The sequence below is a fragment of the Toxotes jaculatrix genome, chromosome 20 (assembly GCF_017976425.1).
Source record: "Toxotes jaculatrix isolate fToxJac2 chromosome 20, fToxJac2.pri, whole genome shotgun sequence".
NCBI classification, from domain to species: domain Eukaryota; kingdom Metazoa; phylum Chordata; class Actinopteri; family Toxotidae; genus Toxotes; species Toxotes jaculatrix.
Genome location: NC_054413.1, coordinates 3,327,790 through 3,355,572, shown reverse-complemented (window position 1 = coordinate 3,355,572; position 27,783 = coordinate 3,327,790). Strand labels below are relative to the sequence as shown.

General features: G+C 38.5%; 1 protein-coding gene across 4 annotated transcripts in view; it reads left to right on the top strand.

The window, feature by feature from the left end:
* dpp6a (dipeptidyl-peptidase 6a) overlaps nucleotides 1–27,783 on the top strand; it is a 232,245-nt gene that overhangs the window by 133,324 nt on the left and 71,138 nt on the right. For all 4 annotated transcript variants that reach the window (XM_041065383.1, XM_041065384.1, XM_041065380.1 and 1 more), the window contains 20 exons: nucleotides 220–314; nucleotides 765–839; nucleotides 2,082–2,134; nucleotides 3,268–3,349; nucleotides 7,186–7,306; nucleotides 13,469–13,623; nucleotides 13,747–13,844; nucleotides 14,466–14,589; nucleotides 14,696–14,734; nucleotides 15,038–15,145; nucleotides 15,475–15,566; nucleotides 16,570–16,617; nucleotides 16,785–16,903; nucleotides 18,584–18,655; nucleotides 20,001–20,108; nucleotides 20,233–20,302; nucleotides 20,753–20,947; nucleotides 21,360–21,414; nucleotides 21,553–21,652; nucleotides 22,446–22,504. In XM_041065383.1, the coding sequence (XP_040921317.1) occupies nucleotides 220–314; nucleotides 765–839; nucleotides 2,082–2,134; nucleotides 3,268–3,349; nucleotides 7,186–7,306; nucleotides 13,469–13,623; nucleotides 13,747–13,844; nucleotides 14,466–14,589; nucleotides 14,696–14,734; nucleotides 15,038–15,145; nucleotides 15,475–15,566; nucleotides 16,570–16,617; nucleotides 16,785–16,903; nucleotides 18,584–18,655; nucleotides 20,001–20,108; nucleotides 20,233–20,302; nucleotides 20,753–20,947; nucleotides 21,360–21,414; nucleotides 21,553–21,652; nucleotides 22,446–22,504 (1,868 nt within the window). The remainder of the gene's footprint in view (nucleotides 1–219; nucleotides 315–764; nucleotides 840–2,081; nucleotides 2,135–3,267; nucleotides 3,350–7,185; nucleotides 7,307–13,468; nucleotides 13,624–13,746; nucleotides 13,845–14,465; nucleotides 14,590–14,695; nucleotides 14,735–15,037; nucleotides 15,146–15,474; nucleotides 15,567–16,569; nucleotides 16,618–16,784; nucleotides 16,904–18,583; nucleotides 18,656–20,000; nucleotides 20,109–20,232; nucleotides 20,303–20,752; nucleotides 20,948–21,359; nucleotides 21,415–21,552; nucleotides 21,653–22,445; nucleotides 22,505–27,783) is intronic.

The following is a 27,783-nucleotide window of genomic DNA, read 5'->3' as shown; positions in this document are numbered from 1 at the left end:
TTTACTGGGCATGAAGGGGTAGGGAGCACTTGATTTGACAAACCAGAGCAAACACTTAAAATATAACAAGGCCTTAGTACTGCAACCAATAAAGTTTGGGTAATTGTTGAAACCAAAACTGTGATCACAATCATTACAGCGTTAATTGGACAAACATTTTAAAGATGTTTTTGTTACTTTTTCCTCAAAGTCTCTCTTTTTTTCTGCCTCTCTTTACAGGTAATGAGCTATTGTACCGTAACCGTGACGGCGATGTCGTCAAGCTCAACGTTGATACCAATGAAAAGACCACCTTGGTTCATAACAAGAAGTTTGTAAGTCTTTTGCCATCTTTCCCTCTTACTTTCTCACAATCACCGGACTAAAGAACTGACCATGGCTGCCCATGAATTAAATTAAAACTTTTCTTATAATGTCAGCAAATCAAAGCACCCAAAGCTCTTTTTTATTACAAAGCTTAATCAAATGATCCATTATTACTGTGAAATGTGAACTGCATAGTTAACACTTGGAGCTTGGTTATGTGGGGAAATGTTGAGATGGAGATGTAGCGTCAGCGCTGCAGCGGTGTGGGTGACGACACACAACATTATGTCTGCCATCAAATCACCAAGCCCTAGTGCAAAGATTAATGCAACTCCCATTTGCTTCAGGAGCCAAGCAATCCGTCAAACCCAGTCATTTAAGGAGTAGTTTAATGAAAAAAATACCACGCATGGTTAAAGGTCTCATCTTTTTGTCTTTTTTTTTCCTTTGCTTCTCAGGAAATGTACAAAGCCAGCAAGTATGAGGTTTCTCCTGACATGAAGCATGTGCTGCTGGCCTACAACGTTGCACCGGTGAGCTTCTCATTTGTTTGCTTGTTTTTTGAATTAGCAAACTGACAGCCAAATATGTCAGCTGCCTCCACTGGGGGTGGGGGTGGGGTGATTATAGGCTCGTAGTGAAGCGAAGGCAGGGGGAAGAGAGGAAGGAGGGAGGGAGGAGAAAGTAATCATGGCAGGGTGTGAAGGCCTGTCGCACACCGTTGCCTGTCAGCAATGGCGGCGGGGGCCAGCACAGCCGAGTGGAACTGTAGCAAGGGAGGCAGCAACACAAACAAACCCCTTGGCGCTGCACAGGCTCGCAGGGAGGGAGAAGAGATCGGCAGTAGGAACAAGAAGTATTGGCTGGGAATTTTTCATTTGTGTGCAAGTCCACATAAAGTGTCCCATAACTACATCAGCTCTACCAGCACCTTGAAATGCATCAAAGCCTTTCAGCTCCTAATACAGGGAGATCGAATATATTGAGTCATTTTGCTGGCTGATGTCTGTGTGTTTACTTCATTCTGCTTCAGCTCTGAGTCACTGTGGAGACTTTGTGCCTGTTGTTGGTGTGTGAGGGATGTTTGGCAGAGATATAACCCTGTGTTATTGCTCCAGATGAATGGAAAATAGTACTGCATGTGTTTGCATTTATTATTCCATCTAAAACTCGATCACATTGATAGATGACAGTCATTCCTCCTTTACGCTCACTGTAGCAGCACACACTCACAAATGCACATTCACGCACAGCTCACCTCTATAACATGCAGCATGTGTCACATGTGTTCATCATAAATATAGCCCTTGCATACTAACACATACAAACCATCCACCTTTGAACGTGAATGTGCCTCTAATGGGCAGTGACTCAATACATTCCTACACTGTTCATATACACTGCCTTTGTAGCATGCATAATATAAAAGAGTTTGTAACACAGACATCCAGTTATTATGGAAAAACATCTGTCAAGAACTGCTGATAAACAGTTAAGACTACTGGTCAAGATTACTGGTTAAATATAACTTAATCCCAGGCTGAAAAGCGATGTTCTCTCTGTTCTCTCTGGTTAAAAGTTTGGTTCACCTGTAACAACACTAAGTATTGATGTTGTGTACTGACACAGCCAAGACTACTCTTGCTGCAAGGTGATTACCTGCACACCAATATGGACCAAATATGAACCAGTTCTCAAGACTTTAAGTGGTTTAAGTGTCATTTTTTCCATGCAAAGTGATCTGATGTGGTTCCTTTACCTCTACCCTCTTCCAGGTGTACCAGCATTCCTACACAGCCTTCTACATCATCTGCAGTTTGGAGACACCGTAAGTAGGCGGCAGGGCTGCTCTCTTCCATTTACACTCGTGTCTCATTATCCGTATCTTGTATCCTGTGATATCTCACCTGACCTTACTGCCCGTAATTCATTCCCACCTGTTCTCACACCCACCTCCCTCAAAGCTCTGACAGCAACTTCAAACCTTCCCCCAATGTTGTCAGTGAAATGAGAAGGCATTGCACTGTCAGTCTGTCTCCTGTCCTTCAGTGTTGAATTGTTAAAACGCCTCGAGAAAGGAACACCCATTAGTGACACATGACAGATTCGCACCCTCAGTTGCAATTTACCTCCATTCTCTTTTATTTGTTTCTCACTTTTCTTAGCAAAGTCACAAAGTGCTTTTCAGAGAAAGGACAAAAGCAAACAGTAAATTAAAACAGTGAGATCATCAAACACGGGAGATTAATAGGAGGAATTGTAAATTGCAAGGATGGAATTGTAAAACACAAGAAACATATTAAGTATTCATAAAAGCTTTGTTATAAAAGAAGGGAAATGACACCACAGATGCAGCCTGTCTAATCTCAGTTTACATAAGAGAGTTCATAATGGCATTTCAATATATTCTCACTCCTGACACACCACACACACTACTATTTAAAAGAAAGGCATAACACATATTTTCATAATACAGTAGTAAGTTTATAAAGCCAGATATATTAACATCTGGTTTAGTAACCACTGAGTAATTGGTGTTGAATTGTAGCCATGACATACTGTGTAATGGTCAATTTGTGCTCAAATAGACTTCGCTTATTTCCCTTTAAAGTTGCTGTCGAACCAGGTCTCAGTATGACAGCATTGTCGGCAGCTGCTCAAATCTATTTACGTGCTGCCACCCAGTGGTAATGTGCCAAAAAAACCACCTCAGCTGATGACCTCATTCATCCTGAGCTCCAGACAAAGACATAGAGGCAGTGGCACCTCTAATTCTGCAGCCTGCACTGCGCAGCACTTTTCCCAATAAGGAGAGGTGACACTGTTACAGAGCGTTGGTATTTATGGATACACTTAAACCACTGTTCTCAGATGTGCTACACTTGTTCTTCTGCTACTGCAGTGCTGGAGGCAGACAGACTGATATCTGATAGCATTGTTTCCTTCGTCTGTGCTCTCCAGGGAGACGTGGAACTTGAACCCTCCAGAGGTGCGAAATGCTCAGCTGCAGTACGCAGGCTGGGGACCCCAGGGTCAGCAACTGGTAAGAACCACAATTCCCACGAATTCACAGTCTCACCTCTTTCTGCTGAACAATAATGTTTCACTTTCAGAATAACACTCAGTACCCACAGGCAAACCAAATAAAAACATCAGACATCAGATTAAAAATAGAGTCAATGCGGCCGAGGTACAACTAGCAAATTGCAAAGTTTGGTAGAGGTAAACATGTCAGTCTGTCTTTTGGTGCTGGCCAGGTAGCCTGAAGGAGGTTTTTAGAGCTTTTCAGCCAAAAGCAGCTGGAAATGACATCAATAAGGGCAGTGGGCGTGAATCAGAGATTCTAAAATCCAAATGCTGAAATGCTCTGCAGAGCTTAGGGGAACTCCCAACTTGGTAAAAGTTCTCTGTTGGTTTGTCACTATGAGTAACTCGTTTCAAGTACATTTGATTCTTCACTAATATAAAAATAATGATTAGAGAATCTTTAAGGTAACATGGTGGTTCCAGTTATGTGCAGACGCTTGCTGAACCAGTTCCTCCTTCCCAAAAGAGACAGTCTAGCCTTACTGAGAACAAAACCAATGGGGCATTCAGGTGCTCTTTGCCAAATCACAAAGTCAGACATTGGCTGATCAGTATCAGTGGTAAAAAGGGACAACTTGAGCTTTGTGCATTTTACTTTAACACAAAATTGACAACTGGCAAACAGTGCACCAATTTAAAGGTAAATCTATCCATATAACTTCCATTTTCCGATAAAACCCACTGATTCACAACATGTCCAGGCTGCCAGCAAGAAATAAAATCACTTCCTGATTTCTATTAGTGGCTTTTTCATTGCTCCACTTCTTGTGGTAGATTTACCAGTGATCGATGACCCCCTGAACACAAATACCTGATAAATACAACATGGTCACGTGACATTAACTGAGTTTACGAACAGACCAGGATCACCTGACTGCTCCGTTACATTTACCAATTGACCGGGGCACAATGGATTATGGGATTATGCGAGTGTTGCAAAGGAAACACCAAGTTTTGTCCTCCAAAGTCAGGCAGAGCAAGGCTTCTCAGCCTCATTTGGAGGAGTCTTGAGACCTCATTGGTCCATTGTGAGGAATTCAGTATTCAGAGCATCATGACCCTGGTTAATCTTTAACTTTCAGAGACAACATTTTATTCCAGTCACTGGGTAAGGAATAAAATTGAGTCCTTAAAGCAGAGAAATGCAAACTCTTGTCCCTCAGGGTGTAAATCATCTTAATGATTCACTGAGATTTCCCCCGTAAACAAATTCCAAGTTAAACACTGTTGTTTGAATCACAAGAAGCAACAGTCCTTTTCAGCTCTTCCAAGATGAGTCATCCACTGCCTCCATCATCACACAGTCGAACTTGTCTGAGCATTAATGAGCTTCAGTCAGTTGGTTTGCAGGGCAGACAGACTGTAAGTGATTACATCCTGCAGCACAATGCTATTAATTACCTGTTATCTCATCAGTGGATTAATTAACACAGAAGCTAGATTGATATAGCCTCAAGTTTCCCACCATTAGTCATGAAGTGGTTTTACTTTGAGTAGGCGAGTTATGCTAGCGTGAAACTGAGCAGCAGCTGGTTTCCCTGAAGGTTCAGATGTCCTTTGTCGAAGAGGTGGAGGTTAAAGTGAGAGATGTCCATCGGCTAAAACAAGCTAACACAGTCTGTAAGCCAAGGCATGCGTTGCTGCTTATTTAGACATCTAATACACATAAATCAGTCCACCTGTTATCCTGTTTCCAAATCCGTTATGCACTTTATTAAATCTTCTAAATCACATACATGCCCACAGCTGTCCAGCCATGCTGAGCTATTTGTTAGGCATGCAAGTGGCATCATATTTTCATGGAGGCATGTGTCTACCCAAAGATGTGTCTGTATTTCTTTCTTTTTTTTTTTTTTTTGTTGTGGAAAGTAAATCCCCTGGTGAATAGAGGAGTGTCTTTTTTTCCCGCTCCCTGTAGGCGGCTAGTTTTCAACACGTGGCTGACACACATTCACACATTCAAAGTTTGGACGCTCAGCCTCAGGAGGCCTAGCCCTTGAATTACATTAGAGAGACTTTGAGTGTGTGAGAGAGACTGAGAGAGAAAGGGACAAACTGTAACACAGACTATGTCCAAATCACTTAGGAGTGCAGTGTGCCTTCTTTAGCTCGAACCTGTGGAAGATTAGTATTGAAAGAGTCCTCCAGCAATTAAGTTTTGCCCTTCTGGAAAGTTATCCTAAATTTTAGTCTCTAATATGGGTCAAGATTCAGAATCTTTAGAACCTATACTTCCCATAATGCATCTTTGTTTAGACTTTCCCTACCTGATATAGACATATATATTTCAGATTTGAACTCCTCAGGACTGACTTAAATTGATGAAGTGCCCCTTTAATACCACAATGCATTTTGGGGTTGCTTCATCTGGTTTGTTCACATGACATTCTTATTCCAAACAAAGCCCACTACAAGAATCATTTTCTCATAACACTGCAGTTTTATTTGTAGCTGTTTTTGTTTTACCAACTAGAACAAACCAAAGTAACAAACTTACTTTTGTGTTTGTGTAATCTGCTCCAAATATTCTCAGTGAGGATAAAAGTGGATCCCAGATCGTTAGCAGAGTTCCACCTCCCTTCAGAGAACGGGGCCAGGTCTTCTCTCTGTGCTGTGGCCTAGATTAGCTTCTATACAGGGACTCCATCTGCACCGAAGTGACACCAAACCACATGGGCCCACAGCCTGTGTCTCCTCAAGAGAAACTAATTGTGACAGATTCTGTGGCACCTTTAAAGGGTTGTAAGGATTAGTGGAGAAACTTTTAGGTACCTGGTTTTCACTGTATATACTAAATACCACATTCCACTGTGTAATGAAAGATTACAAAATGCTAAATTCAAATGGTAAAGTAGTGGTTCATTTGTCTTGTTAGAGCCTATTCACACTGTAGAATGAAGTAAAAACATGCAGCAGTCTTAAACAGCTTCACTATTGGATTTCCTGCTGTACATCGCCCCATCATTTAGACTTCTCAGAGAGAATAGTTTTTGGAGAACAGTTCACAAACTGATACCATGGCTCCAGCTCGAGGCCAAGAGATTCCATAATCCTTGAGATACTGAGCAAGCCCTTTTCTGTAATAGCCTGAGATTGATTTCAGCATGGCATTAAGGCTGTAACATTTTAAAATTCCAGCCCCAAGAGCTGCCCCGCCTTAGCACGCTCACCGTGGGTGCTGATGATCTATTATTCTCTGTAATGAAAGAGTTGACCTTCAGTTATCTTCAAAGCCCTGCAGGCCTGTGGAGGAGAGTGTCAAAGTCAAAATCTGGTCCCAAGGTTTGCCGTCTTAAAAGGAAACTGAAAAGACTCATTTTTCCCCCCTTTGTACTTTTAACAAAAACTTGGGTTTTCCTCAAATCAAAAGGTGCTATTGCAAATGTGTGTACTGATCCCTTGTGGGTGACCGGTGAAAAAGCATGTGTGTTTTGACCCCAAGATTGATATCGCCTGTGATAACATGACTTCTGCCTCGCTCAGTTCTCCCACTCGGGACATACACCTTTCAGCCACAACATTAAAGCCTGTAACTGCTTTGAATGTTGTGACTAATTGGTGTAAAGTGTCAGTATGAATACTGACCTGTCGTTAGGTTTCATCTTGTTCATGCAGTAATAATAGTAATGTAACAGCTTATTCATAGGGCAGTTCCCTGTGGGTCAGCTACAGATCAAAGTCTGCAAACTTGCTCTTATCCTGGTTTTCCAAGTTTCCAAGACAGTTTATCTCATATCTTGCAAATCACAGTCTGGATTAAAGAATATTTTTCTCTCTTTCTGACCCTTGTAGATCTTCATTTTTGAGAACAACATCTACTACCGCTCTACAGTGGAGAGCCGGTCCATTCGTCTGGTGTCCACTGGCAAGGAGGGTGTTATCTTCAATGGGCTCAGTGACTGGCTCTACGAAGGTAAGGCAGGAAAAAGGCCTTGCAGTTAAAGTGATTAAGGGTCAGTTCATCAAAATAGCAAACAAGCTCACTCGTCTCAGTTACCAGTAATGTTATCAAGCCCTACGCACAGTTTTGGTTTTACATGTGGAGGTTTCCTGCACCATTGGAGGGGAATGGAACTTTGTTTGTACGGCTCAAAACACTGAAAATGTAAATTAGAAAAAGAAAACAGCAATATGTCTTTGCAGAAACAGCTCGCTCTGGATAATCCACAGCCCAAACAACAGTTTCAGATCAAATGCACATGCAGTGCGAGTGAATAGTTTTGTGCATAATGAAGAGCATCACAAAGCCATTAACTAGGATGCTTCAGACTGCATCTGAATGCAAATGATAACTATTAATTTTCAAACCTGGTATCCTTATCCTCTCTGATATTTTCTGCCATCCTTGACATTTTCACTCAAGTTCCTAGTATCAGAGAGTAGAGTTACATAACTCTAGGAATTCAAAGATGCACAAAATTAACTTTCCACGATTGTGACCAATAGCATGTCTTCTCCCTTTATCCTATTACTATAATCTGAATACTCTGCAGGAACACATGTATCAGGAACTAATGACACGAGACAGACGGACTCCCCAGCGTGTGCAGCAGCATTAGTATTGTTGGGGTGTAGCACTTTTTTTTTCCTGCAGGTAAATTAAAAATGGAAAGTCTGTCAATTTGCTTCTGCTTCACACAGCCGCCGAAAATGAATGAATGTTCTACATCGGTTGATTTGCATTAATTCAGTGGTGGCGTGTGTTGTATACACTCTGATACAGATGTCATGGTGCTCTCTGAGCTTCAACGCCGCCGATCAAAGCTCACCTGTGTGCCTCGCAGTAAAAAAAAACAAAAAAACGGGATGGGTACTGTGTTAGAATTTAACTAATGAATTAATATCCGCTGCACTGGGTTCACTCTCTGCTCCAGTGGAACAGAGTTTTAATAACAGAGCAAGAGGGAGATGGGGAGTGGCAGATACAGAGATAAGAGAAACAGAGACAACCTACGGTATAGAAAAAGCTGTTAATCTTTGAGTAACACTATAAAACAATACATATATGTTTGATAATTGTGAACGGCTGCCAACTACGAGGCCTGTCAGGATTGAAACACTGTGACACAGAGGTTATTTGAGGTCACCTGTGCTCCAAGACAGGAGCTGTGTGGCAGCACTGTTTTTATTTAATGTTGTCAACCCATGGCTCCTCTTATCTCTGCATTAGGCAGGCTGGCATTTGAAACCACGTCCATCCTTCAAGAGCAATATCCATTCTCAGCCATTTAAACATTAATCAGTGCGATATTGCAGTGTCTGACCCCCTGACTCATATTTACGGGCAGCTGAAGGCCTGGTAATTTACACTCATCGTTTATTGACGGGATAAATCTTTCACTGAGACATAAAACACAGAATCAGCTTCATAATGTTGAGTTAAAAATGAATCATAGAACAATAGAATTGTAATGTGTTTATTCCTGCATGTAAACTGCTTTTGTATTCAGTGTGATTTTGAAATACTTCCGGTCCTCCTCTGTTATTTTCTCGAGATAATTTTCAGTACAGTGTTTGGTACTAATATTCACTTTATTTAAAAGTATGTTAAATCACTTACTTGTTAATTGCTCATTTTAATTAGAGATAGCAAACATTATTTGGAGTTCTGATTGAAAACCTTATCTAAGTATATTTTAAGATATTCAGGTCATTAAATCAAAATCTCTAGTTGTTTTCTAGCAGACAAACTAAAACTAACGCAGTCCTACACTAACTCCCACTGTACCTTCATGAGGGTTATAATGTTCAGATTGTGCCTCTGTGCTCAAACCCAGGTCCATATTTTTCCCAGTTTAATGTGAAAGTACTTGGCTGGCCTACATGTAACCCTGACCTCAGCCCCATCCAACACCTCCAGGTCTTATTGGCCAGCTTCCTCACTAATGCTCTTGTGTTTGCTCTTCATTTTTATTAATGACAAATCCTTTTAGGAAAAAAATGTATCTATAAGCCTGTAAATAGATTTGGGGTTGCCCACTGGTGATGCTAGCATCTGCAGGGGAGTTTAGAGGCTGTGCCAGGTTGTGTAATATTTACATTCATCGGTGAGACTGCGTGGCAGAAGATTTTCCATGCTAATGACTCAGACGCTGCTCTGGCCAAGGTCAAGCTGAGGCTCAGACTTCCGCTGAGGAGAAATGAGGTCTTAAGCTCTGCCTGTCGCTGCGCTGCAGATTTGATGCTGTGGGGTGAAAGGTTGGCAAATAATCTCCCAGGCTTGAATATCCTCTGGCTCGCATTTCTGTCTTAATCCGTGAATGTCTGTATGTGTGTATGTGTTTGTTTGTAGCACGCATGTAAGAGAGACAGGAGAAAAGAAAAAATTAAAAGCTAAATTAAAAAAGAGGAGACACAGCCAAGAACCCCGTCGGCTGTGTGTAATAGTCCAAAACGCCTCAGGAGAGTCTCAAGTGTTCTGTCATCTGTCGGCTGTCTGATTATTGAGGCTGTACTGATAGTGACACATCCTGCAGTGTGACGCAGCCTGAGGACACAGCTGTTTATTGGGCTCTGGTGTGCCAAGATAAAAACCCGGCGTGGCTTTGATTTGAGTCATGTTTGCCCCTTAGATGTTTGGCTAGATGACTGTTTGTATCGAGAGGCTTGTTCATAGGGTTGTTTCTGTTTATCACTCTGTTTGTGTCAGAGCCTGAGGGGCATAGGGTAACCACATAATCAGCACTTGTGCACTGGAAAAGGAAAGATTAATAAAGGGAATAAAAATGTTGGTTTTAGTTTGGTGTGAATACAAGCTCAAACTGTTGTGAGACACACAGTTGCCAGTAGTTTGTAGAACTTTTTTTTTTCCTGCAGCTGAGCTGAATTGCTTGTAGATTGTCACAGAAATCAGGTTTGGGAAAGTCAGTATCAGACAGTTTTCTTATCACAAACAAGTTTGAAGATTTGGCATCTATATCTTTGATGTTGTGATTGTAGGATGCTGATTTGGAGTTACTGGTAAACAATCATCGGTGTAGATTTTCACACAGACGACATTTTACAACTGTCTTCAAAGGCTGGGTAGGAATCCTTGCAATCAGTCAAACTGCACTTCATGTGTAGAATTGTTGGAGTGCCCGTTCCAGTTACAGCTGCACAGCAAAAGCAATGAAGAAAAAAAACCTGTTAAAAAATGTTCTGTAGCTTTCTGGATAATTTGTGTGTGGTATTATTGCAGGACAAATGTATACACGATGGCTTTATCCTTCCATAAAGCTTTATATTTGCTTAATATAGACCTGCAAAAACAAGTCATTATAATAGCATTATCTTCCTGCGTCATCTAGCAATGTTTTCTTTGGACTGAGCCACAAACTGTAGATAAGGCTTTGTAGATTGCTTAGTAAAATCTCACCTCACTCCGTCATGTGCTTTTCTGTTTTTGCTCAGTTATCACTTTCACTGTCACCTCAGTGAGCGCAGAGGTAATTGCTCTGTATTTATAGTAACAGCTGTTTCACGGAGGTGATCCAGGAGGAGGGTGTGTCTCTGCTGTCAAATTTCATAGTTTATAGGATTCCGCCATGCCATATTTATATTTGATAGGTCTTGAGTGTGCTTCTCATTTTATTGGCCCGATAGGTGCCTATGTTACTTCTGATGGGTGAGGTGGACTGCAGGCTACAAATATTCAGAGTACAAATAACAACACAAGCACAACAAAAGCTGCATTTCTTTCTGTACAACAACTGCTGTTCTACTTCATGGACTTAGCATGAGACACTGCTGCCCTCTGTTGGAAACATGCGCTCATTTTATCTACAGAAATAATCAACTTGATCGCTTTGTCAATACAGATTTCTCGTGTTACAATGCCACCATATGACGAATATCCTCAATAAGCACATTTTTTTGCATTTCTACTAATAACAAAAAATCAACTAAATGCCACCTGGGAAGTTTGATATTCTTTTCTTCTTCTCATTAGCTCACTCTACCTGAGTCTGTCACCTTGCACTCATTATTTCCCACAGGCCACTTGACTCATGGTATCTCATGCATTAATAATACCCTCTACTCAGTGAATAATGTAGTATGCACAGCAGGATGGAAAACACGGAGAGAGGAGATGAGCCTCTGACAGCTCACCTTGGTTATCATTACAGCGAGGCTGCTGGAAAAAGAAGAGACACAATCTCATTACTTAAGAGAGGGAAAATGAGAGTTGGCTCATCAAAAGTGGTTCACTAACACTCCCTTCTCTCACTATTACGTTCTCTTTTGTCTCTTCACTTTCTTTTGGTACCACGCACATATCAGGATGCTTCAGGAAACTTAACCACTTTCTCCTTGACTAGCCAAGGTGACTGGGCGTCCCCAGCCGAGCGGATCCGACAGCCCGGCGGTTCCACTCCACATGGAAAGCTTTTTATGCTGCCGCTGTTGGAGTTAGCAGGCAGCGGTGGAACTGTCCATGCGGGAAATCGTTTTTATTATTTTATTTTTTTCATCATTGCTAATGCCGTGCTGTGCTTCTCAGTTCATCATCAGACAGTGAGATCCAATCATGCCCCACTGAGCTCTGCCAGCAGGGTGCCGGTGGATACCCCAGGCAGGCCAGGAGAGCGAAGACTAACCTGACCAAATGCTACCATTAGCCCTATTTCTTTTCATGTCACTAACAGAGAGATTTCTGGAGTAATAATTAGTTTAACAGTGTCCAGCAGTGGAAAGAGGCCACAGACTTTTGCAGAATTGCAATGGAGAACTAATATACATAAGCATCTGTACTGCAGCTGATTGTCAAATGATGCTGCATTTCAAGTAATTCCACCAAGCGTGCACAGTTAATGAAAATGCTAATTGGTAGTTGATGTCTGTAAATTCCCCAAAGCCAGCACCTAGTCCCTCAGATAAACAGCATTAATGAAATTTTAATTGCAAAAGTTGATACAAATGTAGCTCGTGGCAGCCTGTAACAATAAGTCGGACTGTTTCGATGCTGTCTGCGTCGCCGCCACAGACTTAATAATGAAGTCGAATTGTCACAGCCATGCTTTATGTTGTCAAAAAGTTCCCTCAGCGAGCTGTTATTTGCATAATTTCTTAATGAGTCACTGAATGTTGACAGAGGCGTTTCTATGTGTGTGTGTGTGTGTGTGTTGCAGCAGAGATGAAGGACCTAGACTGCTGTTGTCCCCAATTTTCTCTTTGAGCAGGAGTGTGTGTGCACATGTGTTTGGATAAAATTATGTAGCAATCACACAGAGTCTCAGGGGAACCCAGCAGGTCAAGTCTGAAATGAGCTGAAGTTAGTTTCTCTCTGAAAGTGGTGCACACAGGTAACAACAACCCAAAAAACTAAAGTTATCTGCTGGAGTGCGCTGTGTAGTTGTACTTGGTGAGAAATTGCTGTTTGTATCATTTCTAGGGAATGTAGCTGAGGTCTATTTTGGTCGATAGGCTGTACTGAGATTAAAAGCTGTTGTGATTTATGACCTCAGTATTTGCTACTGTGTGTGTTTTTGTGTGTAGGTTTGAGAGAGAGATAAAAAGTGAGTGAGAGGATCCATATATAGCAAACAGGTCGGTCAAGAGTTATTAGAGTGTATTGCTGGGCAAAGAGGATAAGTTTTTATTTTTTGCCATTTTGACCCAATTTTTAGATTTTCTTTTTTTTTTTGGAGACAAATTTATTACTATTGATTCCTATTTTTTGATTAAATGGATTATTAGTGTTTTCCTCTGGCACTGGGCTCTGTGGGCTCTTGGCCCTTTGTGTTACTCCAGCTGCTTACATTTGACTGTTACATCTTTAAAAACTGCTCAGCTTCACATCCATAAATCTCGTATGGTGGCCAGCAGGAGACATAATGTGTGAATTAATAATTTATTGAGCTTTTCTGAACAAAGAGCAATGTGATACAAAGGATGCTGCTAATGACACAGCACTTAAAAGTCCAGACATTTAAAAGACATTTTCCCTGAACATCTGTCAATTTCCAACTCTGACAAGTAACAACAGTGTGATTGTGTTGGCCTGCAGCCATGTACTTAACTTGTGTCTCTGCTGTTTGAGTGTTTTTATTCACTGTCATTAAGATCGATGGTCATTTTGTTCTGACTATTTCAGAGGAGATTTTCCAGTCCCATATTGCCCATTGGTGGTCTCCAGATGGTGCAAGGTTAGCCTATGCCACGATCAATGACACCCTGGTGCCCAGGATGGAACTGCCCATGTTCACAGGCACACCTTACCCAATGGGGAAGGAGTACCACTATCCTAAGGTATACATTTTACCCCTTTAAATCACTCTACTGATACAAGTGAGGATATTTTAGATATATGGTCTTTTGAATTTTCATGGTTCACTAAGCACAGTTTTCCCATGTTTTTCTCACCCTGTTCAGGCTGGTGAGGAGAACCCAGTTATCACTCTGTATGTTGTGAACCTTAATGGCCCTCTTCACACCATTGAGATGAGAAGACCTGACGATCCCAGGATAGGGTAAGATGTGAAAACTGCCCATCAATAAGTCTCTCTACTCAGTCAGTTGACCCCCCTCCTGCACATACGGTATTAATTTACATATTTGTAAATTTACATTCTTTCATGTATGATATAGTGCTAATGTCTGTGGATGTTAATATTCTGATGCTAAATAAGTTTGCATATATCTCACAATGTCTTACAGTTTTAATTTTCTTTTTCTAACAGTTCTGTTCCTGTCATTGTCATTGTGCATAGATTCAGTAAATTCTATTTCTCCAGTGATACATTTTACTTAATGTGGTGCTGTGTTTAGTTCCATTAAGTTTAATGCCCCCATTTGCTCAGGTCATATTTATACCCAATTTTTTATTCCTCCTTCGCTGTGGCTCATTATACTGTATGCAGCTCCAATATCTCAATTTCTCTGCAAGAGATCATAAATGTTTTATCTCTTTTTAATTTTTTACCATGATCTGCAATTAGTGAATGGAAACATTTTGGCATGTTTTTTTTTTCAGTCGTCGTCTTATTATTTTTGTCTTTGTGACTGGTCACTTACCAACTTACACTGCTGATTCACAGACCTTGAAATGTAAACAGTTAAACTTTATATTTAAAAATGTCTCTGTTTCTTAGTGAATACTATGTTACCATGGTGAAATGGGCCACCACCACCAAACTGGCCATCAACTGGCTGAACAGAGCCCAGAACATCTCTATACTCACACTGTGTGAGGCCACAACGGGAGTCTGCACTAAGGTACATCTGAGTCCAGCTTGAATGTTACATGTGCTGCATGGATCACAGGCTGGTTTCATGTGCCAACTGACACCTGTCAATCTGTTTTGTTTTGGTTTTTTTTCAGAAACATGAGGATGAAAGTGAAGGGTGGTTGCACAGGCAGGTGAGAATGTTGACATGTGTAAATTATTGTTGGAGCTGTTCATTATGATAAACTTGCTTAGATTTGACTCTTGTGGAATTGATTAATGGTCATTAAATCAAAGCCACTGTTCACTCAGATTTATTTAGCAGCTCATTTCGGATTACTGCTCTGTTTTGCACAGAAATTAGATTAAACTCTTGAGCATTACATGGCAGTGTTGCAGGCTTTTGTATGTTGTCTTTTGTAAATTTTAATGTGGAATATTTTCTGTATAACTATTGCATTTACCAATCCATTTATACAGTTTCTGTGTGTTTTCAGAATGAGAGGCCTCTGTTTTCCAAAGACGGGCTCAAGCTGTTCTTCACTCGGGCCATTCCTCAAGGAGGCAGGGGCAAGTTCTTCCACATCTCCATGTCCATCTCCCAGGTAATAGAATATTTCTGTGTAGAGTTTGATATTGGAATTAGCAAATGTGGGTAACACCAAGTACATAAACTGATAAAGGAAGAAGGCCTAGTTGAAGTGTAGTTGTTATTTTGTTGTATTTTCCTATCAGCTACAGATTTGTGTCATATTTTTCATTTTCAAACTTCATTTACTCTTGAAAAAATAACTTTTTATGCACTATCCTATGTTTATTGATCATTTTAGTGCTGTTAAGTAAGCTTATTTGTATTATCTCAATACAGACTCGACATTAGATACTAAAGCTCCACATTCTTCTCTTTTTCTGTTCACTTCTTCACACCCCAAAGCCCAACACCAGTACAGACACGCTGCAGTCCATCACCTCTGGAGACTGGGATGTCACCCAAGTCCTGGCTTACAATGAGGAGAGCCAACTGATGTGAGCACCTCCAAACCTTCAGCAACACAACCACCCAAACTAACACCACCCCACTGCCACCAATAAATAGCTGCACACACTGTTTATTTTCAAACAAACAAAAATAACATGGTTGCAGCACAAGTACACTTTTGAATATTAAAAATACCAATTAGCTATATGTGATAAGAAAACAGCTTCAGTGAAGAAGTTTTTAGAAGAGAAACAATGGATGTTTCAACACCACGAACAGCAACAGAGAGAGACTCCACATCCAAATGCTACGTTACTCTCTGCCTCTCTCCATGGTGCTGAAACCATCGTTTGAATTGTTGCTATCCAGCAGGAAAATGATCTTGTTTATTGTCAGACTGTGTATTGATTATGATCTATGGCTAGTTCATAGCAGCGATGTTACATTTTTAGAAGGCAACAATACTTATTGTTTATTGTGTTGAGCCTCATGTTCCTCCTCTGGCTCATACATTTCCACAAAATAAACTGCTCTAAATGTTTCTGTTGCACCCATGAGGAGTGTGACTCATCCCCATCACTCCCAGATAATTTCACACCCACACTCCAGGCCACAAGGCAACTGTGACTATGACTAACGTGATCTCACATCTACTGTGCACACCTGCATTCACACACACAAGCATATATAGAAACACAGTTACGCTTTTTGTTCCCAGTGTAAACTTAAAGCTTGAGTTCTCTCACCCTAAAATCTCTTCCCTAAGGGGGTAAGATTCGGCCTACTTCTGTTCTAAAATGATTCATCCCCCTTTTTTTCCCCTCCATCATTCATTTATGAAACATCTATTCTAGTGAGTAGTTGGGGCAGCGTTTGTATGTTCCAGGTGTTTTCTTCCCCTCCCCCGAGATGAGTGGGGAACACAGCTCTGCTAAACTCCCAGATAAGATTAGACTAGATTTTTTTGTGCCTCTATGAATTACTGTATGTGTTATAGGTAAACTCAAATCTGCTGCCATGACACTTGTTTTTGTCTTTGCATTAATGCAGATACTTCTTGAGCACTGAGGATGGTCCAAAACGAAGGCATCTGTACAGGTAATGGCTCCTTTTTTGACATCTGTACCAACTGTTGAGATTTTAAAGATTTACATTTTGCTCACTGGGATAAAAAAAGAGTTAGATGTCTTCTTTGTTTCCGTAGTGCATTTACATTTTGCTCACTGGGATAAAAAAAGAGTTAGATGTCTTCTTTGTTTCCGTAGTGCGGACACATTTGGTTCGTTCAACCGCCGCTGCCTGTCCTGTGCCTTGACCGACAGCTGTGGCTACATTAGCGGCTCCTTCAGCCACAACATGAGCTATTTCCTGCTCAAATGTGAAGGTAGCTAACACTGCACATTTGGCTCATGTCCCCATTCTCTCTTTCTTCAACTCTCTGTTCAACTTTTCCACCTCATGAAGACAAATTGGGCTCTATTTTAACAGCACAGTGCAGCATCTAGTGAGGGCGTGCCCAAACACACTCGCTACTTTTATGACAGAGTCTTGTGTGTAAAACGCTCAGCTAAAATGGAATGTACAGTTCAAAGGGGTGAGGTGATTAATAATTATCCTTTCAGCCAGTCACACTAGTCATTTCTTACCTTTTCAAGAGCTTTGATGAAAATGTTTCACCCAGTACTCTTGTAGCATTTCCTTCCTAGGGAAATAAAATAAGGTTACAGCTGACCACTCTGACCCGAAATGAGTAAATAATGGCTCTTAAAGAAATGCAGAAGAATAAATATGTTTCATTCAGAAATGTAGTAAAGTAACATGGAAATACTAAATTAGTAAGTACGCTGCAAGTAGATTACTTGAGTAAATATACTTACATAAAAGCTACTATTCAGTGCTGCCCTCTTACATCATGTATTTACACTGCTGCTAGAATCACCCAGCTATCAAAGCAGTGCCAGTTATCACCAGCAAAACACAGATCTTGATCTGATCTTGTTGCCCTTCTGCCTCCATCTTTGATCCGTATGCTTTGTGCCGGGCATGAAAATACCAGAAGAACAGGCGAAGCGCTTTTCAAGATCAGAAAAATATCAAAATGTCATAGCACTGTCTTCACGCTGCTACAAAAATAGAGCCCATGGTGTCAAAAGATTCATGTTTCTGTGATTTCAGCCTGACTTGAAGCCTCACAGCTTCAATATTTAATCACTGATTCAACACTTGTGTGTCAGTCATCTCTGAACCTTACTAAGTGATCATCACTGAACTCAGATCAAACAACGAATGACCATAATGCTGTCAAAAACCCTCCCTGCTGACCCTAGAAATCAATCACAGCCTATGGTCCTGTGCTTCATACATTTGTAATGCAGCTCTCTTCCTGTCCTGCAGCCTGCCTACAAGAATTTATGTGATGAGGTTATGATATCATTACCGCGAGGAGAGAGAGTGGGTAGAAGAAAAAGAAGGGAGTGAGCGAGTGAATGTTGTACTTTCCACGAAATGCAGCCGCAGTGTTCCTGTACTGTGTTCCCAATTTGCTAAGTGCATCAGTCACTTCATTTGCTGCCCCTCCTCTCTCCTCTTTGAGGTTTTAGGGCTTAACTGGACGGACTTTGCTTCGGTTTGCAGCCTAAATACAGACAAGCTATTTCAGCTGTTTCATTACATAAATTGAATAAGGAAAGAATTGCTTCGTTGTCTGACAGACAAAAGATCCGGGATGTCTCGCTCTGGTTTTTACTTTTTTCTTTTCCCTTACTATATACAGCCACTCTAGGAGACTTTGACATCAGTGTGCATTTGATGATAAATTTAGACTCATGTCTAAAAAAGCAGCTGAACATACCTGTGCACCTGTAAGTCAGGACAGTGGTTTCTTAAGAAAACAGAGAGACTGGATACATTGAAATTTAAGTGGAATAATTCCCATTTAGTGGTGTCTTTTATATCAAAACAATGGCTGATAGAACAGTGACACTGCATGATGTTAATAAATATGAAACTACATATCTGTGGAAGTCTGGACCTGTTTTTTTAACCTCTCTGATTTTCTCTTCAGGCCCAAACATCCCGTTTGTAGCCATTTACAAGACACAGAGAGACGTCGAGAGTGAGACACAAGACAGAGAAAGTGAGTATTTCAAACAGCTAAATCACAGATTTGCATTTACCACACTCTGAATTATGTTAAAGACATTACAAGTGACCTTGTATTCATTAGCATAATAACTAGATTGAAAATGACCTTGTCAAATAGGGACAGAAGTGTTTCCAATGCACTGCAGATTGACCACCTGTGCACTGAGTCACTGTTTGTCTACAAGCCAAGTCCAGCATGATGGAAGTAATCACATTACCCCTCACAATGGATGTCCTCATTAAATTATGACCTGCCCAACGGCAGTATCAGCATACTGTAATTTGATTACTACAGTGTGCGTGTGCCAGTCTGTGTCAGCTTTTACCAATATCACGTCCCTGCCCTATGTAAAAAATAAGTCTGTAAATGCTGCAGTGAAATTTTATTGCTGTGGGTTATTTGATATATTTAACTGTTTAACAGTGTTTTTGCGAGGGCAATAATGTTTTGCTAATTTTTCACCTACAAAACTGGTGAGTTTGCTTTTTTTTTAGAGATTTTTCTATGCTGACAGGTCTAAAATTTTGCTGCCGTTAACATGACTTACCTTCCTAATATATGCAAAGTGTCATCCAAACAATGTAGTAAGGAAGCCATGATTATTAACAAGTATAAGAGTCAGAAAGAGAAAGTCAGGGGATCATCAATTAGCCTGTGCATGCATACAGAAGCACGCTGCTTGTTGTGTATGGCTCCAGTCAGTAATCCAGACAGAGCTCTTCTCCCTCTTCTTCCTTTCAGAAAGTTTAATTGAAGTTTTCCTCCAGCAGCTTGGCAGGTTTTATCTGAGTGTGTCAGAACTTGTCAGCTCTGGCAGCAGCCTGTTGATTTCCCTCCTGGATGCTGCCTTTTCACCTTTTACACAAACCAATCTCTACATACAATGTTTGCTGCATCCCCTCTGACTTCAGCAGTCATAGCAACCGAGGGTGATAACTCAGCTGCACAAACCACCTGTAGCTATTGAATAAGTACGGCTGGTTCTGATACTGTGTGGAGTTGCTTTGTTGTATGAATTTAAACACACAGGTTAACACATTTCCCCCATCTTATTTGAATTAATAGATGAGCACAACTTTGAAATCATTATTTGAAATGCAATAATAATCACACTTAGTTTCAATTTTCATTGCAGACTGGTTTTAATTGTCCTTTACAAGAAGTTAATAAGAGAATGTCAAGTGTTCAATTTAATACAATAGCTATACAAACTTGTATACAAATTTTTAGTTCTTGAGTTGAGTTGAAACCTTTAACTACACTCCTGTACAGACATGGAATACTCTCTAGTAAATACAAACTGATTTTCTGATGGTTTATCATTTTCTGTCCACAGGTATTGCAGAAGTATATAAACTGGAGGACAATGAGAACCTGAAGCAGACCCTGGACTCCATGCAGATGCCCAAAGTGGAGTACAAGGAGATCAACATGGATGATTACAGTACGTGTTGTGTGTCACAGCCTTAGTCACATTTAAGACCTGCAAATTATTTATTTTTCAATTAATTAAATGAAATACATATAATTTTGTGAAACAACAATTCAGCAGTGTTTCTGCATTACAGCCTTGTCTATGCAGATCCTCAAACCTGCAGGCTTCATGGACACTTCACACTACCCGCTGCTCCTGCTTATGTATGTATGGGCACACGTTTTGACACACTCACACATCTAAAAGGTTGTGTGCATTAGCAGTGCAGTGCAGACTCACATCCACACTTCTCCCCAAGTTATATGAGGACATGCTTGTCCTCATCAATGCAGATTTCCTGGACAGAGTTTTAATCAGGCATATTAATCTAACACAAAGACGTGCTGCTTCGTCCTCTGCTCTAGCTGGATAATAATTGCATTCAGAATGAGGAAACTCACCCTCCTGTCCACCTCAGTCTTTCATTAGAATTCATTTCCTTTCTTTTACTCTGCAGCAGAAATCTAGGCTTTTCATATTCATTAGGACTTGTACCCACAGACTCCCAGGCACACAGTTTACACTATTCATTTTAGTTTAAGAAAAATACATTACATTGCATGTAGCAGCCTTGCATTGCATTGATCTGGTTGTCTGTGGTTGTTCATGTGCAGCGATGGGACACCTGGTGGTCAGATGGTGTCAGAGCAGTTTCACATGGACTGGGCCACGGTGCTGGTGAGCAGCTTTGGTGCCATCGTGGTGCGCTGTGATGGACGAGGCAGCGGTTTCCAGGGCACCAACCTGCTGTACCGGATCCAGAAGAAACTGGGCGTGTTCGAGGAACAGGATCAGAAGGATGCACTCAAGTATGTGGAGCAGGAAATTTTCATCTTGTCTTCTTAAAAACCTGAAAGACAGAGTAAACTGCCATCTCCACACCTTTAAAAAAAAAACATTTTTCCAATTCAGTGTCATGGTAGTTTTATCTCGACATTATGTACTATTTTAGCAATAAATGTCTCTATCTTTTTCAACATACTCACACATATTCCAATAATAAATTGGTCAGTTAGAATTCAAAATATGGATAAGAACTGTAGAGATAGTACAGTAATAATATCACTATCTTATGTTTTTTTTTTTTTTTAAATCATTGTTAATTGTGGAACTTATAACTTTTTAAGTGTAACAAGTATAACATGCAGTTGTAGGACAGTGTATACCACAGTCAAAGTAGAAATGTTCTTCCTGACCAGAATTGTTGTTTATCTGTTGCAGTTTTCTTTTGAAAGAGCCCTATGTTGACAAAACCAGAGTTGGAGCTTTTGGAAAGGTAAGAATAGCATCAGTGTGTAGCTGAAAGGAATCATACATCCATCATACATTTAACATCCAGATTGGACTATTATGTTCGCTGACTCTCAGCTTGGGAAACCATCTGTGATAACATGCTTTTTTTTTTGTATCTCAGGTTTATGGTGGCTACGTGACCAGTTTGTTGGTCAGTGGTGAGGAGTCTCCTGTGAAATGTGGAGCTGTCCTGTCACCCATCACCGACTTTGAATTGTATGGTAAGCTGTTTGTTTGCAGTGAATTTTTTTTTTAATTTGTAGGCTTACATGCAAAAAGCTATAGTCTCTGCTCTGTGGGGTAAACCAATACAGTATCTCTGCACAATCATTCAGGCTGTGGCAGGGTTGTCAGAAACTATTCAAAAGAGGAAAAAAGGAGAGATTGCAAATCTAGCACCTTCGCTCCTGCAGCTGGAAGTTATTTCAGCCACTGCGTTATACATGTACTGTACGTTCTCTATGTGTGAGGGGGAAAAAAATGAGCTTGATCACCTTATCAGTGTGATGGTGCCGATACACCTAGAACCCAATCATAAGAGTGCCAGACAAAGTTAACTACACCAGCCTCACCTTAGGTAACAAAGGAATAAAATGTGTGAAATGTAGAATTGTGTGTATCAGGAGAGTGACAGAGAGAGAAAAGGAGGAAGAGAGACAGTGCTCTTGTACCTGTAGGTGCAGCGAGTTAGGAAACTGCAAATTAAGGAGGAGCTGGTTTTCGGGGTGTGACGAATTTCCCGTCTGATTTCTCTCGCTTTGCCAGAGGGGGTGAGAGACAGGACATGACATGGCATGAGTTTGGAATTGCAAATGAAGACAGTCCACAATAGCATTGAGACTAAAGAATATGTAGATGGGTGAATATATTTGAAAATGGCAAGGGAAAAACCTGAAAATGTGTGCTTTACTCTTCGAAATGGACTGAGAACGGACAGAAATGATGCATCAATCCTATTATTAATAATAAGATTTGCAAAGCAAAGTATTAATTGAACCTCTCTTTTGCCTTTAGCCTCTGCATTTTCAGAGAGATATCTTGGACTGCCAAAACCTGATCCAAGGGCATACACAGTAAGAATTGCTGATTTCAAAGCCTTACTATGATATGACTTTTTCTGACCGATTTTAAAACCTTACTATACTATGACGTTTCTGACGACATTTCGGATCCTTACTAAAGTATGACTTTTTTTGGCCGATTTTGACGCCTTACTATACTATGACGTTTTTTATGACATTTTGAGGACAAAAAAAATTTTGACTTTTTTTGGCCGAAAAAAACGCCTTACTATACTATGACGTTTTTTATGACTTTTTGAGGTAAAAAAAAATTTTTGACTTTTTTTGGCCGAAAAAAACGCCTTACTATACTATGACGTTTTTTATGACATTTTGAGGACAAAAAAAATTTTGACTTTTTTTGGCTGAAAAAAACGCCTTACTATACTATGACGTTTTTTATGACATTTTGAGGTCAAAAAAAATTTAGACTTTTTTTGGCCGAAAAAAACGCCTTACTATACTATGACTTTTTTTTATGACTTTTTGACGTAAAAAAAAAATGTGACTTTTTTTGGCCGAAAAAAACGCCTTACTATACTATGACGTTTTTTATGACTTTTTGACATAAAAAAAAAATGTGACTTTTTTTGGCCGATTTTGACACCTTACTATACTATGACGTTTTTTATGACATTTTGAGGTCAAAAAAAAAAGTGACATTTTTTGGCCGAAAAAAACGCCTTACTATACTATGACTTTTTTTATGACTTTTTGACGTAAAAAAAAAATGTGACTTTTTTTGGCCGAAAAAAACGCCTTACTATACTATGACGTTTTTTATGACTTTTTGACATAAAAAAAAAATGTGACTTTTTTTGGCCGATTTTGACGCCTTACTATACTATGACGTTTTTTATGACATTTTGAGGTCAAAAAAAAAAGTGACATTTTTTGGCCGAAAAAAACGCCTTACTATACTATGACGTTTTTTATGACTTTTTGAGGTAAAAAAAAAATGTGACTTTTTTTGGCCGAAAAAAACGCCTTACTATACTATGACGTTTTTTATGACTTTTTGAGGTAAAAAAAATTTTTGACTTTTTTTGGCCGAAAAAAAACGCCTTACTATACTATGACGTTTTTTGTGACTTTTTGAGGTCAAAAAAAAAATGTGACTTTTTTTGGCCGAAAAAAACGCCTTACTATACTATGACGTTTTTTATGACATTTTGAGGACAAAAAAAATTTTGACTTTTTTTGGCCGAAAAAAACGCCTTACTATACTATGACGTTTTTTATGACATTTTGAGGTCAAAAAAAATTTAGACTTTTTTTGGCCGAAAAAAACGCCTTACTATACTATGACATTTTTTATGACTTTTTGAGGTAAAAAAAAAATGTGACTTTTTTTGGCCGAAAAAAACGCCTTACTATACTATGACGATTTTTATGACATTTTGAGGTCAAAAAATTTTTTGACTTTTTTTGGCCGAAAAAAAACGCCTTACTATACTATGACGTTTTTTGTGACTTTTTGAGGTCAAAAAAAATTATGACTTTTTTTGGCCGAAAAAAACGCCTTACTATACTATGACGATTTTTATGACATTTTGAGGTCAAAAAAAATTTTGACTTTTTTTGGCCGAAAAAAACGCCTTACTATACTATGACGTTTTTTATGACATTTTGAGGTCAAAAAAAAAAGTGACATTTTTTGGCCGAAAAAAACGCCTTACTATACTATGACGTTTTTTATGACATTTTGAGGACAAAAAAAATTTTGACTTTTTTTGGCCGAAAAAAACGCCTTACTATACTATGACGTTTTTTATGACATTTTGAGGTCAAAAAAAATTTAGACTTTTTTTGGCCGAAAAAAACGCCTTACTATACTATGACATTTTTTATGACTTTTTGAGGTAAAAAAAAAATGTGACTTTTTTTGGCCGAAAAAAACGCCTTACTATACTATGACGATTTTTATGACATTTTGAGGTCAAAAAATTTTTTGACTTTTTTTGGCCGAAAAAAACGCCTTACTATACTATGACGTTTTTTATGACTTTTTGAGGTAAAAAAAAAACGTGACATTTTTTGGCCGAAAAAAACGCCTTACTATACTATGACGTTTTTTATGACATTTTGAGGTAAAAAAAAAATGTGACTTTTTTTGGCCGATTTTGACGCCTTACTATACTATGACGTTTTTTATGACATTTTGAGGTCAAAAAAAAAGTGACTTTTTTTGGCCGAAAAAAACGCCTTACTATACTATGACGTTTTTTATGACTTTTTGAGGTAAAAAAAAAATGTGACTTTTTTTGGCCGAAAAAAACGCCTTACTATACTATGACGTTTTTTATGACATTTTGAGGTAAAAAAAAAATTTGAATTTTTTTGGCCGAAAAAACGCCTTACTATACTATGACGTTTTTTATGACTTTTTGAGGTCAAAAAAAAATGTGACTTTTTTTGGCCGAAAAAAACGCCTTACTATACTATGACGTTTTTTATGACATTTTGAGGTCAAAAAAATTTTTGACTTTTTTTGGCCGAAAAAAACGCCTTACTATACTATGACGTTTTTTATGACATTTTGAGGTCAAAAAAATTTTTGACTTTTTTTCGCCGAAAAAAACGCCTTACTATACTATGACATTTTTTATGACTTTTTGAGGTAAAAAAAAATTATGACTTTTTTTGGCCGAAAAAAACGCCTTACTATACTATGACGATTTTTATGACATTTTGAGGTCAAAAAAAATTTTGACTTTTTTTGGCCGAAAAAAACGCCTTACTATACTATGACGTTTTTTATGACATTTTGAGGACAAAAAAATTTTTGACTTTTTTTGGCCGAAAAAAACGCCTTACTATACTATGACGTTTTTTATGACTTTTTGAGGTAAAAAAAATTTTTGACTTTTTTTGGCCGAAAAAAAAACGCCTTACTATACTATGACGTTTTTTGTGACATTTTGAGGACAAAAAAAATTTTGACTTTTTTTGGCCGAAAAAAACGCCTTACTATACTATGACATTTTTTATGACTTTTTGAGGTAAAAAAAATTTTTGACTTTTTTTCGCCGATTTTGACGCCTTACTATACTATGACGTTTTTTATGACATTTTGAGGTAAAAAAAAAATGTGACATTTTTTGGCCGAAAAAAACGCCTTACTATACTATGACGTTTTTTATGACATTTTGAGGACAAAAAAAATTTTGACTTTTTTTGGCCGAAAAAAACGCCTTACTATACTATGACGTTTTTTATGACATTTTGAGGACAAAAAAAATTTTGACTTTTTTTGGCCGAAAAAAACGCCTAACTATACTATGACGTTTTTTATGACTTTTTGAGGTAAAAAAAAAAAGTGACTTTTTTTGGCCGATTTTGACGCCTTACTATACTATGACGTTTTTTATGACTTTTTGAGGTAAAAATAAAAAGTGACTTTTTTTGGCCGATTTTGACGCCTTACTATACTATGACATTTTTTATGACATTTTGAGGTCAAAAAAAATTTTGACTTTTTTTGGCCGAAAAAAACGCCTTACTATACTATGACGATTTTTATGACATTTTGAGGTCAAAAAAAATTTTGACTTTTTTTGGCCGAAAAAAACGCCTTACTATACTATGACGTTTTTTATGACATTTTGAGGACAAAAAAAATTTTGACTTTTTTTGGCTGAAAAAAACGCCTAACTATACTATGACGTTTTTTATGACTTTGAGGTAAAAAAAAAATGTGACTTTTTTTGGCCGAAAAAAACGCCTTACTATACTATGATGTTTTTTATGACATTTTTAGGTCAAAAAAAATTTTGACTTTTTTTGGCCGAAAAAAACGCCTTACTATACTATGACGTTTTTTATGACTTTTTGAGGTAAAAAAAAATTATGACTTTTTTTGGCCGAAAAAAACGCCTTACTATACTATGACGTTTTTTATGACATTTTGAGGTAAAAAAAAAATGTGACACTTTTTGGCCGAAACAAACGCCTTACTATACTATGACATTTTTTATGACTTTTTGAGGTAAAAAAAAATTTTGACTTTTTTTCGCCGATTTTGACGCCTTACTATACTATGACGTTTTTTATGACATTTTGAGGTCAAAAAAAAATGTGACATTTTTTGGCCGAAAAAAACGCCTTACTATACTATGACGTTTTTTATGACATTTTGAGGACAAAAAAAATTTTGACTTTTTTTGGCCGAAAAAAACGCCTTACTATACTATGACGTTTTTTATGACATTTTGAGGACAAAAAAAATTTTGACTTTTTTTGGCCGAAAAAAACGCCTAACTATACTATGACGTTTTTTATGACTTTTTGAGGTAAAAAAAAAAAGTGACTTTTTTTGGCCGATTTTGACGCCTTACTATACTATGACGTTTTTTATGACTTTTTGAGGTAAAAATAAAAAGTGACTTTTTTTGGCCGATTTTGACGCCTTACTATACTATGACGTTTTTTATGACATTTTGAGGTAAAAAAAAATTTTGACTTTTTTTGGCCGATTTTGACGCCTTACTATACTATGACGTTTTTTATGACTTTTTGAGGTCAAAAAAAATTTTGACTTTTTTTGGCCGAAAAAAACGCCTTACTATACTATGACGTTTTTTGTGACATTTTGAGGTCAAAAAAATTTTTGACTTTTTTTGGCCGAAAAAAACGCCTTACTATACTATGACGTTTTTTATGACTTTTTGAGGTAAAAAAAAAATGTGACTTTTTTTGGCCGAAAAAAACGCCTTACTATACTATGACGTTTTTTATGACATTTTTAGGTCAAAAAAAATGTTGACTTTTTTTGGCCGAAAAAAACGCCTTACTATACTATGACGTTTTTTGTGACTTTTTGAGGTAAAAAAAAATTATGACTTTTTTTGGCCGAAAAAAACGCCTTACTATACTATGACGATTTTTATGACATTTTGAGGTCAAAAAAAATTTTGACTTTTTTTGGCCGAAAAAAACGCCTTACTATACTATGACGTTTTTTATGACATTTTGAGGACAAAAAAAATTGTGACTTTTTTTGGCTGAAAAAAACGCCTAACTATACTATGACGTTTTTTATGACTTTTTGAGGTAAAAAAAAAATGTGACTTTTTTTGGCCGAAAAAAACGCCTTACTATACTATGACGTTTTTTATGACATTTTTAGGTCAAAAAAATTATTGACTTTTTTTGGCCGAAAAAAACGCCTTACTATACTATGACGTTTTTTGTGACTTTTTGAGGTAAAAAAAAATTATGACTTTTTTTGGCCGAAAAAAAACGCCTTACTATACTATGACGATTTTTATGACATTTTGAGGTCAAAAAAA